The sequence below is a fragment of the Pimephales promelas genome, chromosome 2 (assembly GCF_988280905.1).
Source record: "Pimephales promelas chromosome 2, fPimPro1.hap1.1, whole genome shotgun sequence".
NCBI lineage: Eukaryota > Metazoa > Chordata > Actinopteri > Cypriniformes > Leuciscidae > Pimephales > Pimephales promelas.
In genome coordinates this window covers 15,977,327-15,990,788 of record NC_142770.1, presented here as the reverse complement: position 1 = coordinate 15,990,788, position 13,462 = coordinate 15,977,327, and the positions used below count along the sequence as shown (strand labels likewise).

Genomic DNA, 13,462 nt, shown 5'->3' with positions numbered 1-13,462 from the left:
ATAAAACAATACCTTTTTTCCCAAACTATTTAAATTAGATTTAACGATATTTTTAATAGTTAATTTATTGTTATTATTTATCATATTTTACCATCTGGATTACAAAATGGGGATGGCTGCCCAATAAAAAAATAAAATAAAAATTGGATATTTAAAAAATTTTGAATAATAAAAAAAAAGACAATTTTAATGTTTTAATTTAAAAATTGATTTGAAATTAAATCTAACAATATTGTAATATTTAATCATTATAATTGTTATTTAATTATAGCTTTTCATTTCATAATATTTAATTTCGTTCGTTTAATTTAAAATATTTGAAATGATTAAATTAAACCTAACAATAATAATAATTATATCATTAATTTGATACAATTCATAAATAATATTTTTTATTTAATGTGATTAATTATTACAATTCCCAGTTATAATAGATTTTAGTAGTATTTTATGTTTTTTCACAAGCATTTGGATCACCTAGATATAAAACAGATGCGTTACCAAGATGGAAGCTGAATGAATTGACTTTGTCTAAACTGATGATTTCTGAGTTTATGAATCTTTTCATTAAAAGTCGTAGTTCATAAGACTAACACTGGTCACTCTGTATAGTATGCTTGTTGTTTGTGTGCATCCAGCAACATTATTTTATCCGGTTGTTTTATCTGATCACATTCAATTCAGATTGCAACTCCAGAATCTCATGTGAAACATCATTTCTACTCCTACAGTCATTCAAACGGCTCCTCTCACAAACATACGCTCTCATTCACATAAAATCCCATGCTGCTTTTATAAACACACCCAGCCGCACTCCTTGATCTCCAACTTCTGATATGTTTCAGTCATCAGTGCATGATTGTACCCAGGAGATCACAGTCTCCTACAGTTGAAGAATGATGTCATGGGTTCAGGTATTCTTTGAGAACAGAAGGGCGGCTGTGGAAACCGAGCCAGCTCAGGTTTTCTGTCGAGCGGGAGTCCCCCTTGCTTTTTCTCTGTGTGTGGGTGGTCTCCTCTTGGTCTCCTCAGGATATCGTCTGGTTTCAGACCCTCCCGCTCCTCCGACATTAAGTGGCGAGGAGGGAACATGATTAAGTCTAGTTTGGGTTTTATCGTGTAATGCTGAAACAGTCCTCGCTTGGAGAAACCGCAAAAAGCTGTGTTAAAAAAACATACACATCCTATTTTCCCATTTTAAAGCTTTGAACAATCAGCAGCGGGAGAGAAGACTGCTTCTCAGCGGGGATTTGCAAGAATTCTCACGACTCCGAGAGAGAAAGGAGAGCAAAAAAACAACAACAAGAGGAACGGAACAAAAGGCCACGAAGGAACGCCGCACAGAATGAGAGATGACGAAAAGGTCGAGGTGAAGCATTTCGCATGGCCAAGATCACATGCTATCATCTGTCATATTTCAAAGAGAGCCGTCTTCCACTGTTCGTCTCGTCCAGCTGCTCGGGGGTCAGTTACAGTCGGAGATTAAACCATCAACTTCCATCACTCCAAAAACGCACACAACGCAAGGTGCATGCAGACACACGCTTCGACGTCCAGAGGGTACGGCGGATTCAAGCCCTGTTGGGTGTGTTGCTTTAGCAGATGAGTCTGTATTATATCATTCTTCTGCTAGGATGACCCCAGGGCAGGGCTGGTAGTGGTGTCTCCTCCATCTCCCGCTCTGTGTTTAAAGCTGATGTTTATGGCGGCCCGCTGACCCAGCGGCTCCATGCACAGACCCTCGCATTCTTACCCAGTCTCCACCCGGTAATCCAGCACACCTGTGCTATGCAGGCCGTATAAGACTCTCTGAAGGCCTGCAGGCCGCTAAAGCACTCGCAAAACGCTCCTAGTTCCAATTCTATATTCTGCTTAAAGGTACACTATGTAAGATTTTTGGATCAAAATATCCAAAAACCACTAGAACGATGTTATATATTTCGTTGATTTGTGTACTTACATTATCCTAAATGTTTCTAAGAATGTTTAAATCCCAAGATGACATCATGACTTTTGCGTAAACATACGTGCCAATTTCGAGTCAAGTGGCGTGTTATCTCGACGCATTTTGAGCTATCCGCGTGCATGTCTACGCCATTAACGTCCACGTCATTCCACGCCGTCAAATGTCTGACCAAAACAAAGCAAAATGTACATCTACATCTGGGGAGCTATGTTTTTCTTTCCTAGGATGGTAAGGGAAGAGTCATAAATGCCATTAACCCAAGTGACGGGTAGGTTTAGGGACAGGTTTGAGGTAAGTCATATATTTATATATACAGTAATAACGTTAAGTCAACGGCGTTCATTTACGCGCTGAAAAGCGATTATGCGTGTTGATAGCACGTCAAAAATGGAAATACGAATACGCTACTTCATGAGATCAGTCTGTAATTCCAGAGAAATAAGCGGTTTTAACCAGGACATGGACTGTGTCCGTGCGTCTCCTATCAATGACATCATACCCGCGTTACCCTCGATTTCCGGTTTCATTTTGACGAAATCAAGTAAACACCAAAGACTCTTAAATATATTATGTTTTTTTATTAGACAGGTGAGCAACTTTTCTCAAAAATCTCGTTTTCTTGATTTACCGCGAGTACCATATTTACCATGCCTAATATCAATCTAGCTCACTTATAATGCATTATAACATCTTTCAACACACTCAAATGTATCTAATATGATAAAACAAAGTTGCGTTACCACACCGGAAGAAGCAGAAGTGGCGTCTGAGGCATAATTAAAGCTACACTTCTCTCGAGCCACGTGTCGCGCTCGTATTTCATTAGCAATCGCTTCAGCGGCTTGTTCTGCTCTAACGGCTTTCGTAACGTTAATAAATCTTTAATACATTACCGGTCATCCATGAATATGATTTCTGCCCAAATTCCGTAGTATTTTCCACCGGCTGTAGAGGCGAAGACAACAACTCCCATGATTCCACGAATTAAAGGCATCAAGTTACATCTTGTTTTGAATAAGTGACCTCTAGTGGCGAAGAATTACATTGTGTGCCTTTAAATCGTTTAATCTAATAAAATTAAATTTTTAAGAATGCAAAAGTGTGCAAGCTTTACATTCACTTCTTGATGGTTTGAGGTTTGAATTTTGTGGAACATTTTCTTACTACCACTACCACACCCACCCATAGTCTGTCAGTGGGAATGGTGGCAATAGTAATTTGTTGCCTTGATCAGAGCTTTGCAGTTCCTGTGGAAAGCCTGCCATTAAACAGGGGAGAGATATATATCAGTGTAGAGAAGTGTGTGTACAGGGTGCTGGCCCTCTATTGCCCTCCGCCCACTTCACATTACACACACACACATTAAAAGTAATCAGAGCTCACTACTGTACTTTATGTTCCTCAGTCAGCCACACAAAGGAGCCCTTCTCCCCTTTACTGCCCTACTAGAAGAGAGCCGCCAACCACAGTCTGAACGTCCACTTCAATACATTTTTCCATCTCAATGGAAGCACCTCAAACTATCAAATACCCTACTAGAAACTGCAAGTGAAAAGGTTTGAACATTATGTGGTGACATTTTACTGGAAACCTGCATAATGCATTTGATGAAGAACTTGCTTCTTGATAGTTAAAACATTTATTTTCTGCAAGTACGCTCAACAGCTGCGAAGTTGACGCTGCCATGTGAACTGAGTCAGCGATACAATGCTCATTTTTCATCCTGTCTATTAATTTATTTAAAAAAATAATAGCAGTTCATTTTTAAAAATAACTCAAACTCAGATTTTCTATGATAAGCACGTTTTAATGACTTAATAAAATATATTTTTTAGAAACATTAATTAAAAAATATATAAGTTTTAGAATAAAAAAAATATTATTTATTAGAAAAAAAATAAACAATGAAGCAGTTTTGTTAAAATATTTTTTTAATTAAATAAAATGACACTTTATTCATTTTTCTTTATATAATTTAACCATTTTTTATGTCATAGCAAAGGTTATGAAGTATCAAAAATATTCTTAATGATATGTAAATTAATTAATGGTATTTTTAAAGTTGCCTTTAAAAATATTTATAAAAATAATTGTGTACTTTCACATGTATTAATAAAGGTCGTCAAAATAAGTTATTTAAAATATTTCTTTTTGACACTATTTTTAGTCATGAAAATTGAAACTTCAACACTCAACTGACCATAAAGTGCATATTAAGGGATCATGAACAGTAATTTATTCAACATATTACTGCATTACTAATTATATTGTATGCTCACATTTCTCTCTATGGACTCGTTCACCCTTTTTTGACCCGTCTATGTAATCCTTCAGCTCCCGAGGCGCATACAACCAGCAGTGTGTAAGTGTCTTTAAACCATTTTGACTGTGCTAGGATGTCTGTGCAGAGAATGACCTACATACTACAACCTACATGTTTATACATTACCCATTCATTCAGTATAGCTGCCTATTGACTTAAGAGTTTAAGGGTTTTGCTTTAAGGTCAGTTAGTGTGCTGTACATTGTTTACTTTTTTAGTTCAAGTTTCTTCGGCTTTGTAAAGACATGGTGACGAGTGATAGACTTTGAGTATCCAAGGAGCAGTGGAGAACAAACACAACTAGCCTACGGATTGACATTCCTCCATACGCAGTCTCTTTCTGGGCTTCCTCTGGGCAAAGCTACTGTGTATTGGAGTGTCAGTTGGGTATGTGGAGCCAGTGTCTGTACTTACGAGTCCCTGTACATTGACGTTGCTGTGATGGTCCTGCTGTTTTGGAGACCAGATTGACGTGCATTTATACAACTCCAGATTCCATTTACTCCTCATCCTCAAACCCAGGGACTGTCTCCCAGTCTACAGAACAAATCATGGGTTGACGCACTATGGTTCAAAGTCACTTATGAGGTCACTTTGTGTAGCTAAATTTTGTTTGTCTAGACTGTGGACATCTGGATAAGCCCAGAAGATACACTGAAGTCTCCATATTGTTATTATTGTTCACAATGAGCTTAAGTAACAATTAAGTGACATGTTAACAAAAACGAAATCAGCATCCATGAAAGCACTAGAGATTCTGACTCTAGGCTAATAATAGGGACAGAAGATTAACCCAGAACAGAAGTAGTAAGACACCACACTTAAGTTTTATGCCACGTATAACGTTTCAGTGCTTAACTAATTTAGACATTTATACGGATACTTACCCGTTCACGCACCTCTCAGAAATGCAGTCTTAAATTATCAATGCAAGGCCTCCACCTGGTGGAGAGGAAAGACGGGGCCAAAGTTTCGTGGTTAAAACGAAGTCAAAAGTATTTTATTCATTTTTATGCAAGTATTTTATGTATCGCAAAGTCTAGATAATATAGAGCGAGATATGCTATAGTACTTACGGTTTTTACGGAGCGTCGTCTAATATTGATCCAGTCAGAAAGAGCTCGACTTTTTGGCGCCAAATATTGTTAGATTAAAAAAAAAAAAAGTATAATAATTTTCTTTGAGTAATATTGCGCTTTTTTTCAGCTAAATTTATTTTAAGAAAACATCCTGCTTGAATAAATAGTAATTTTAGAAGACATATGTTATATTCTGTTTACAGGGTAAAACTTACTCATTTGTGAAGCAAATTCAAAGAATACAATTTTATTTATAATGTAGTCACAGCTGAAGGGTTGCTGTGTGACCAGCCAAGAAATGCTCTTTAGCCTCAACTATTTTAACAATAAAACATAGCCTTTCATACCTTATAAGTTTTAACTCTGTTCATTTTATTACAGTTCTGTTTGTTAGTGTTACAAAAACAGATTTCTTGTGACTTAGTTTATTCAGACATTCCCCTTAAAAAACAACACACACCAAACAGCACACATGTAGAGAGCCCATATGTCATGATCAGGCTAAGAATAGGTGGAGTTTGTTTTTATTTTTTTTAATCCTTAATTTGAACAAATCTAAAATTGCATCTTCTGCAATTAATCTGTACAAGCAAATGTGACAACAAAGAGTGATTGGAAATGTCCTCTACTGGGTGAAAGTGCTTCATTCTTGTGCTCCTTTCACACTTCTTCTCTTTGGCCTTCAACTAGAATAGAAAAAACATGATTGTTTACCTGAATGAAAAAAATGTGTACTGGAAATATTCATTGTTAACGTGACTAATGATCGACCATTGTGATGGTTTAAAAGACACCGATTGAAAATTAAATTGTTCCTCCATTCTCAAATCTAGTGAAAAGACATTGAGTATGTTTTAGTGGCCCACTTTTGGAATCTAAGGTGTCTTTAAATATCGCATATGCTGTTCATACACACCAAGTCTACACTAAAACATCACAAGACTGCTTTCTTCCGTGATCTTCAGGTAAACATCTTCTTCAGTTTAGAGAAAAATCCCCCTTCCTCTTTCTCTGTCTCTTCCTCTCTGCTCTGCCCTGATTCTGAGGTCTGTCCGGCTTGAGAACTACCTGAATAAACACACAAACATTTAACAAAAAAGCTTAAGTTTGAGGTTAAGTGTAGGCAGATTACTTTGCATTCTTCTTGTCTGTGTGTATGAAGGTGTCTGTTGATGTACCGGTGGCTGGTCTGGTTACTCCAGTAACAACTCCCTCCACATCCATCTCATCCTCTGCATAACTTAAAAGCAATGTTCTCTGCTTATGTGTCAGTTTCCTGTAGATGATCCATGAGATTTATTAGACAAACACAAACTGGAAGTGCATATAGGCGTGAGTGTCTGAGAAAGCCTCTTACTTAGGAATTTTGATTTTGATATATACATAATGGTCTCCATAGCCAAAGCTATTCAAGCGTGGGATGCCTTTTCCTTCCAGTTTGATCTTATGGTCTGTTTGAATGCCTGGAGGAATCTGCAAGAAACACATTTCCTCTTTTAGTCATAAAAATACGGTGGCGAATTCCAATGAGTGCGTTTATTTTCTAACCGCAATGTCGATTGTGCTGTACAGGCCCTGAGCTCTGGCTGTTCCCCCGAGAATTGCTTGCGCTACTGAAATCATCACATCAGAGTGGATATCCGCCCCGTCACGGCGAAACACTGGACTCCTTTGGACCTGCAACACAAGACATGTAAAAACAACAAAAAAAAAAGATGTAAAAAAGTGCCCGTACTCCGGCGTCGGTCCATCTATCGCCGTTTTCCATGTTCATAGAGTAAATATAAAGGCTATGAACCGTGTTTACAAGGCTTTTTGTGAATGCCATTCAGCTCACCTTGAACGTGATATAAATGTATTTCTTCCCGACCGGCACCTTAACTGTCTGTCCGTCTTCTACACCTAAAACACATCCACAACAGACAGTCAGTACCTCGTACGTTCACCACAGCTCATTCTCTACACCTACTGTACAACGCGGCACACCTGCAGGAACAGGAACCATGACGGTCTGTTTCTGTTTGGTTTGTCCAGTTGCCCGGCACATAACGCAAGGGGTGATGATGATAGAGCCCCGTCCACCACACCTCCTACATGTTGAGCGCATCATAAACGGGCCCGTGCTTATAGACTCCTGCATAAAAGAGTACATTTTTTTTATTAATGGTAAGAAAAATAAATATGGTTGCTAATACGGTTTCTATGGCGTCCTCACCATGCCTGTGCCATTGCAATAGTGACATTGTGAAACTTTAGTTCCCGGCTCATGACCTTTTCCTTCACATCGTGGACAGGCGTCATCTATGTTGACCGTTATCTCCTTATTCACGCCCTTGGCAGCCTGCGTGAACGTCAGCTCCATCACAAACTAGGGAGAGAAAGAGGGTTCAGGTGGTGGGAATTTAAAGAGGAACACAAATGAGGGACAGTCGTCACTGTGCGTCTCACTTCGGGTGCCTGTTCAAACATGGAGTTGAGGTCTCCGAAGCCACGACCCCCAGTAAACTCTCCAAAGATCTTCCTGAAAAGCTCTTCTGGGTCCACAGTGGCCCCGCCTCTCCAGTACTGCTGCTGTCCCGCCCCACTCGCGCTGGGACCGGCAGAACCGTACGTGTCATACTGCTTCCTCTTCAGCTCGTCACTGAGGGTCTATACACACCGAACGGAAAACACACCTAATTAAAGCGGCAAACACACCTAATTAAACCTAACCCTGATGAATTTCGAGAAAAAAAAAAGACCTGGGTCATACTTGTATATATTTAATTTTCACCCACCAACTATTTATATATAACAATTCGCATTACATTTTATTTTTTAAACATAATATACATCAAAGAATCCTGAAAAAATGTATCAAAGTTTTTGACAATATTAAGCAGCTCAACTGTTTTCAATATTGGTAAAAATAATAAATGTTTCCTGATCAGCAAATCATCATATTAGACTGATTTCTTAAGGATCATGTGACACTGAAGACTGGAGTAATAATTCTGAAAATTCAGCTTTGCGTCACATGCATCAATTTTTATTTTAAAATACGTTCAAAATAGAAACAGTCATTTTAAATTGCAATATTTAATTTACAATATATCTGTTTTTGGTGTATTCTTGATCAAATAAATGCGGCCTTCCCTTGATGATCATTAAGAGACATCTTTCAAAAACATTACAAAATCATACCCATCTTAAACTTTTGAATGGTAATGTAAACATTGCTTATAAATATAAATATCATATTACTTTACACATTAAGCCTACGTAAAATCCTTTACAATTTAATATATAAATTATGTTTTTGCATTATAATAATGAGATTTGGGTGGAGGGAATGTGCTTAATAATTGTCATTAAAAACTATCACAATGCAAAAATGATGGTACTAAAAATAGGCTTTTTTTATTTTGATGTAAAATATAGCCCAAACAGGCTTAATTTCACCCAAATAATAATGTAATGCAAGATTAAAAATAAACATGACACTTTTCTCACCTCATAGGCTTCTGCTAGCTTGGCAAACTTCTCCTTAGCTTCAGGGTCATCTGGGTTGGTGTCTGGATGGTATTTCTTGGCCAACTGAGTGAAAATATCCATGTTAAACCCCCATGTGAACCATCCTTCAAAAATATGAATGGATTGTCATATGGGTTGTCAGACCTGGTAGTAGGCTTTCTTAATGTCTTTCTGAGTGGCAGTACGAGGAACCCCCAAAACGTCATAGAAATTCTGCTGATGGCACCCAGAAGTAGTGTGGAAGAAATGAGAGCTGAAAACAATGGGACTCCTCCACTCTGAAGAACACAAACACAGACTCAACAATAATATAAGACCATTATTTATTTTATGAATGTCACTATCGTCATCTTTCGCAATAATGAAATGTCAGTCAGTGGGGATTCCTCAGTGGTTGTTTCAGTTTGCATAACCAGGCCAGTAGGTAGCGACAAGTGTATAATGAATGAATCATTCGCTGTTCGTATGCGTTTCAAAATTGCCTTTATACACAGCTGCACTACTTCCTGAACTTCAGCCAGCTCCTTTGATTCCTGTCTGCCATTATTGGACAAACTGATTAATCCAGGTGTGTCTGATTATTGTTGTTGGCTACTGAGGTCAGGCACACCTGGATTAATCAGGCTTAAGTTCAGGAAGTAGTGCAGCTGTGCATAAAAACAATTCATTGACAAAACTTCTCCTTTTGAGCGAATCCTTCACTCACCAAACACACTAATTCTGCTGTATGATGCTCGGAAATATGCAAACTTATGTTTATCCAGCCATGAGTTTATTTGGAAATAATTTCGTAGGAGCAAAAAACAAAGTAAGTGTAAAGTCATTTCTATTTCTACCTAAATGTAACAATTTTTTAGTGAACTGTTGTACATACCATCACACATTCAATCTCAAATCCCAGTTACCACACTTAAGCGTTAGTGAGAATCACTATTATTGTTGCAATGATAAAACACGTTATATTGTCACTTTACTCATATTGGCAATCATGTCAGTCGGTTGCATCATCTCTTTTAACTTCTCTAATACCACTTACATAAATGGACACATACGTCCACCAAAGTGTGATATGATAGACTTGATATGAAGAGTTCAGATGCAAAAGCCTCTAAGTGCCATTTGAAATTTTCTTCTAAAATGATCATTTTTATCAAGCTTGTATATTTAAGTTCAGTAATTTCACTTAAATGGCAATAAAGATTACCTATTAATTGTCATTTAAGTGAAATTACTGAACTTAAATATACAAGCTTGATAAAAATGGTCATTTTAGAAGAAAATTTCAAATGGCATTTAGAGGCTTTTGCATCTGAACTCTTCATATGTTTATGCAAAATAAGCTTGTTCCACTAACGCAACAACTTTGATCACATAACCAGCTCACCTGGTACCCCCTTCAATGTCACACATCCTTTGCGCCTCCAACAACTTAAATTACTCCCCGTCACGTGACTACGCGTCCAACATAACCTCAAAGCCGATATTTCTACGTGTCTAGAGAATTTTAAAAGTGCACAAGTGCTGCGAAGTCCAGGTAAACCGCCTGACAGCCAACGCGTAGTAGAGCGAGCACTGGAGGCTGCCATGTTTACATCGCGCTATGGGCCGGCTGTGTACTGCGCATGCGCGCGGTGTTTCATTTAAAAGTGCTGTGCGTCTCTTCACCACTAGATAGAGCGGTGTGAACATAGTTTGAGCCATAGGGGGAGATGGCGACTGGTTTCATGTTTTGTGTACAGCAGCTTTTTTTATGCAACTTGATATAAGTGGTGTACGATATGTAATACAAGCTATCTATAAGCTAACAACACTATAACTCTATAAAGACTACATCATGATATTATTTGATATGCAATTTTCTAATGCTTCTTCTGATAAACGTGATCAATAACCTTGGTGAAAAACCCGTCGAACACAATCTACTATTTACTTTCTGTCGTCTCATAGGTAGTTTATGCAAGTAAAAGGCTTGTTTTGACTAATTCTAAAAGTGGTGAACGTGTCTTTTTTTTTAATCTTTACTGATACTGAACTTAAACAAAAGAATAATTTTTGTTATTAATATTTGAAGAGTTCAGATGCAAAAGCCTCTAAATGCCATTTGAAATTTTCTTCTTTAATGATGATTTGTATCAAACTTGTATATTTAAGTTCAGTGATTTCACTTAGGCTAAATGGCAATGATAATTACCTATTAATTGTTAGCCTATTTAAGTGAAATTACTGAACTTAAATATACAAGTTTGATAAAAATCATCATTAAAGAAGAAAATTTCAAATGGCATTTAGAGGCTTTTGCATCTGAACTCTTCATTTCAAGCTTAACTTACTGGACTGAAGCCACTTTCGTTTACTTGATTATCCGTACAGTACATCACCTGTTTAGAAAAGAAAATCATGTTACAATAGTATCAAAAATGATATCAGGCTTTTGAGGATTGGTTCATCTCTCAGTCGTCATCGTATTTTGCTGCATTAAACTACAGGGCTTTTGTCATAAAACTAAACTTTAAATGTCATCTTACTAAGATAATTGGAAAATATAAGGTACCAAATTATATTTATGCATTTTATATAAGTTGTCTGCTATATATTTAAGGATGCAATCATGGGAATAAACTACACATTTTTTCCCCCATAGCAAAACTGGATTTAAAACCAGAACCAAGTCTAGAACCCCCGAGGCCCAGATCAAGACCAAGATCATCTTTACAGTAAAGTCTTTTTTTGTCTCATAAGTATTTCCACATTTCATTCCCACTGTACAGAAAGATGGCTGCCATATACCCTCAGGGGACAGAGTCAGGAGTTGAAACAAACATCTTAACAGACTTGAGGTTTTTTGAAGAGGGAAAATTATATTTTGAAGAGTGTACTGTACTCGTAAACCCCCACAATTTCCACAAGTCATAAGTGTGGTCTAACCCTGGCTCTGTTTAATACAGAGCAGTGTAGTGTTGCCAGCCTGTGGCGACGGGGGTTTGGATGGCACTGAGACCCCTTGTGATGATGTCATAATGACTGTGGCTGATGTCATGATGAGCCTGGTTGCTGGTTGAACGCAGAGGCTTGTGTGTGTGGTGAGTTTAACCACTGCGCCTCATATACTAACACGCAGGCAGGAATACGCCCATTTCTATGTGAGAATGGGACATTTTATTTGAAATAGGGAATGGAGCGTCATTGTTTGCTTATGTCATCTCTGGGAATCCCGAACGGGATGTATTTTATGTTCAAGTATGGAAACTCCACTGAGATAATTGTCCATATTAAATGAATGAAGACATTTTTGAGTGGGCAGAGGTTCAAACATAGTTAATCTTTTCTTTCAGCGTACAGTGAAAGTTACCAATACCCAATCACCCTCAGTAAAATAAGCATGGCTAACATATGTGTTGAATTAAGAAAGTCCCACTGCTCTACAGCTCTCAACTGCTTTCACTTGTTCCCCTGCACTCTTTCACACACCCAGTCTCTTGCTTACTGTTGCACACATGCTTGAGATAGACATGGCAATGGGTTGCTAACATTGCTAAAAATGTCTAATCTAATAGCTCACCCTTGTGAAGAAGTGTGATTCATTGTATTTAATGTGCATTTGTTGTGTACTAAAAAGTGATCAGTTGACTTAACTTAAAAAAGTGAGGAAACCCATTGGCTTAAAATTAAATAAACTTAATGCATAATTAGGACAATTAAGTCATTCACATAACTTAATAATTAAAAAAAATAATAATTTCAGTTATGCATGAAGTTAAAATTAATCATTTAATTATTTGTTCAATTTAAAGGTATTGTAGGACATCTGAGAAAATGCTAACTTTAGCCTGATAGCAGTAGAAGCGTACGTCTCACCCTCACTGAAAATCACCGTCTAGCCACACCTTCTGAAAGCATGGTATCATTCACCGGTGAGAAAAAAAATACAGTATAGTTAGTGTAACACTACAATACCAAACATTAACAAATTCTCAAAAACAGAATTAGATGCAGTGTGTTTTTGGTTTGTTTAGCTGGCAAAACCAGGTAGCAAAGGCCAATTAAGTTCCTTTTTGCAAATAGACAGTTTCTGGTCCCATTGACTTCCTTAGTACATATTTTTTTCTACTATGGAAGTCAATGGAACCAGTCTGGTTACTGATATTCTTCTAAAAATCAGAAAATCGGCTGAATGGATTTGAAAACGGTAAAACCCAACTGTTTAACTCTGGGGGAGTTGTAAAATGAGCCTGAAAAAAGTGTTTCCAGAAGAACGGGGGACTCTCGACTGGTACTCTGTGTTTTGATCACAGGAACCAGGGTCTAAATGAAGTTTTGGGTAAATTCCCCCTCAGAGAGTCCCTGCTTGTTGAGGTAGTATTGTTTCAAAGTTTCGGTGGTGGGACTTGGGCACTGAACATGCTGATTGGTTGAGTTCACGTAGCATTTTGATTGGTTGACTCTACGCATTTTATTTCAACCACCATTTTTAAAGGTCTTTTGCAGTGCCGCAGTAAGAAGTGTTTGCTATTCGAATCAAGAATGGAGCTTAAAGTATAAAACCGATGGACCGACGGCGAGGTTCAGGCTTTATTCAAGTTG

The 13,462-nt window shown here is 37.6% G+C and overlaps 1 protein-coding gene and 2 long non-coding RNA genes across 3 annotated transcripts in view; 1 reads left to right on the top strand and 2 right to left on the bottom strand.

The window, feature by feature from the left end:
* Positions 1-4,821, bottom strand: part of LOC148995822 (uncharacterized) — a 31,183-nt gene extending 26,362 nt beyond the window's left edge. The window contains exon 1 of the long non-coding RNA XR_016145522.1: positions 4,704-4,821. This is a non-coding gene — a long non-coding RNA (uncharacterized LOC148995822). The remainder of the gene's footprint in view (positions 1-4,703) is intronic.
* A 778-nt stretch (positions 4,822-5,599) lies between these two features.
* Positions 5,600-10,503, bottom strand: dnaja3b (DnaJ heat shock protein family (Hsp40) member A3b). Its single transcript, XM_039694722.2, has 12 exons — positions 10,266-10,503; positions 9,026-9,159; positions 8,861-8,944; positions 7,817-8,017; positions 7,584-7,736; positions 7,355-7,502; positions 7,206-7,270; positions 6,917-7,045; positions 6,726-6,841; positions 6,547-6,644; positions 6,285-6,436; positions 5,600-6,054 (listed from the first exon to the last, which is right to left on the bottom strand). Exons 1-11 carry the CDS (start codon positions 10,465-10,467, stop codon positions 6,330-6,332), a joined length of 1,437 nt encoding a protein of 478 aa, XP_039550656.2. The 5' UTR covers positions 10,468-10,503; the 3' UTR covers positions 5,600-6,054; positions 6,285-6,329.
* The window catches only part of LOC148995820 (uncharacterized), an 88,074-nt gene continuing 84,116 nt past the window's right edge, over positions 9,505-13,462 (top strand). Inside the window, exons 1-2 of the long non-coding RNA XR_016145521.1 lie at positions 9,505-9,689; positions 11,523-11,595. This is a non-coding gene — a long non-coding RNA (uncharacterized LOC148995820). The remainder of the gene's footprint in view (positions 9,690-11,522; positions 11,596-13,462) is intronic.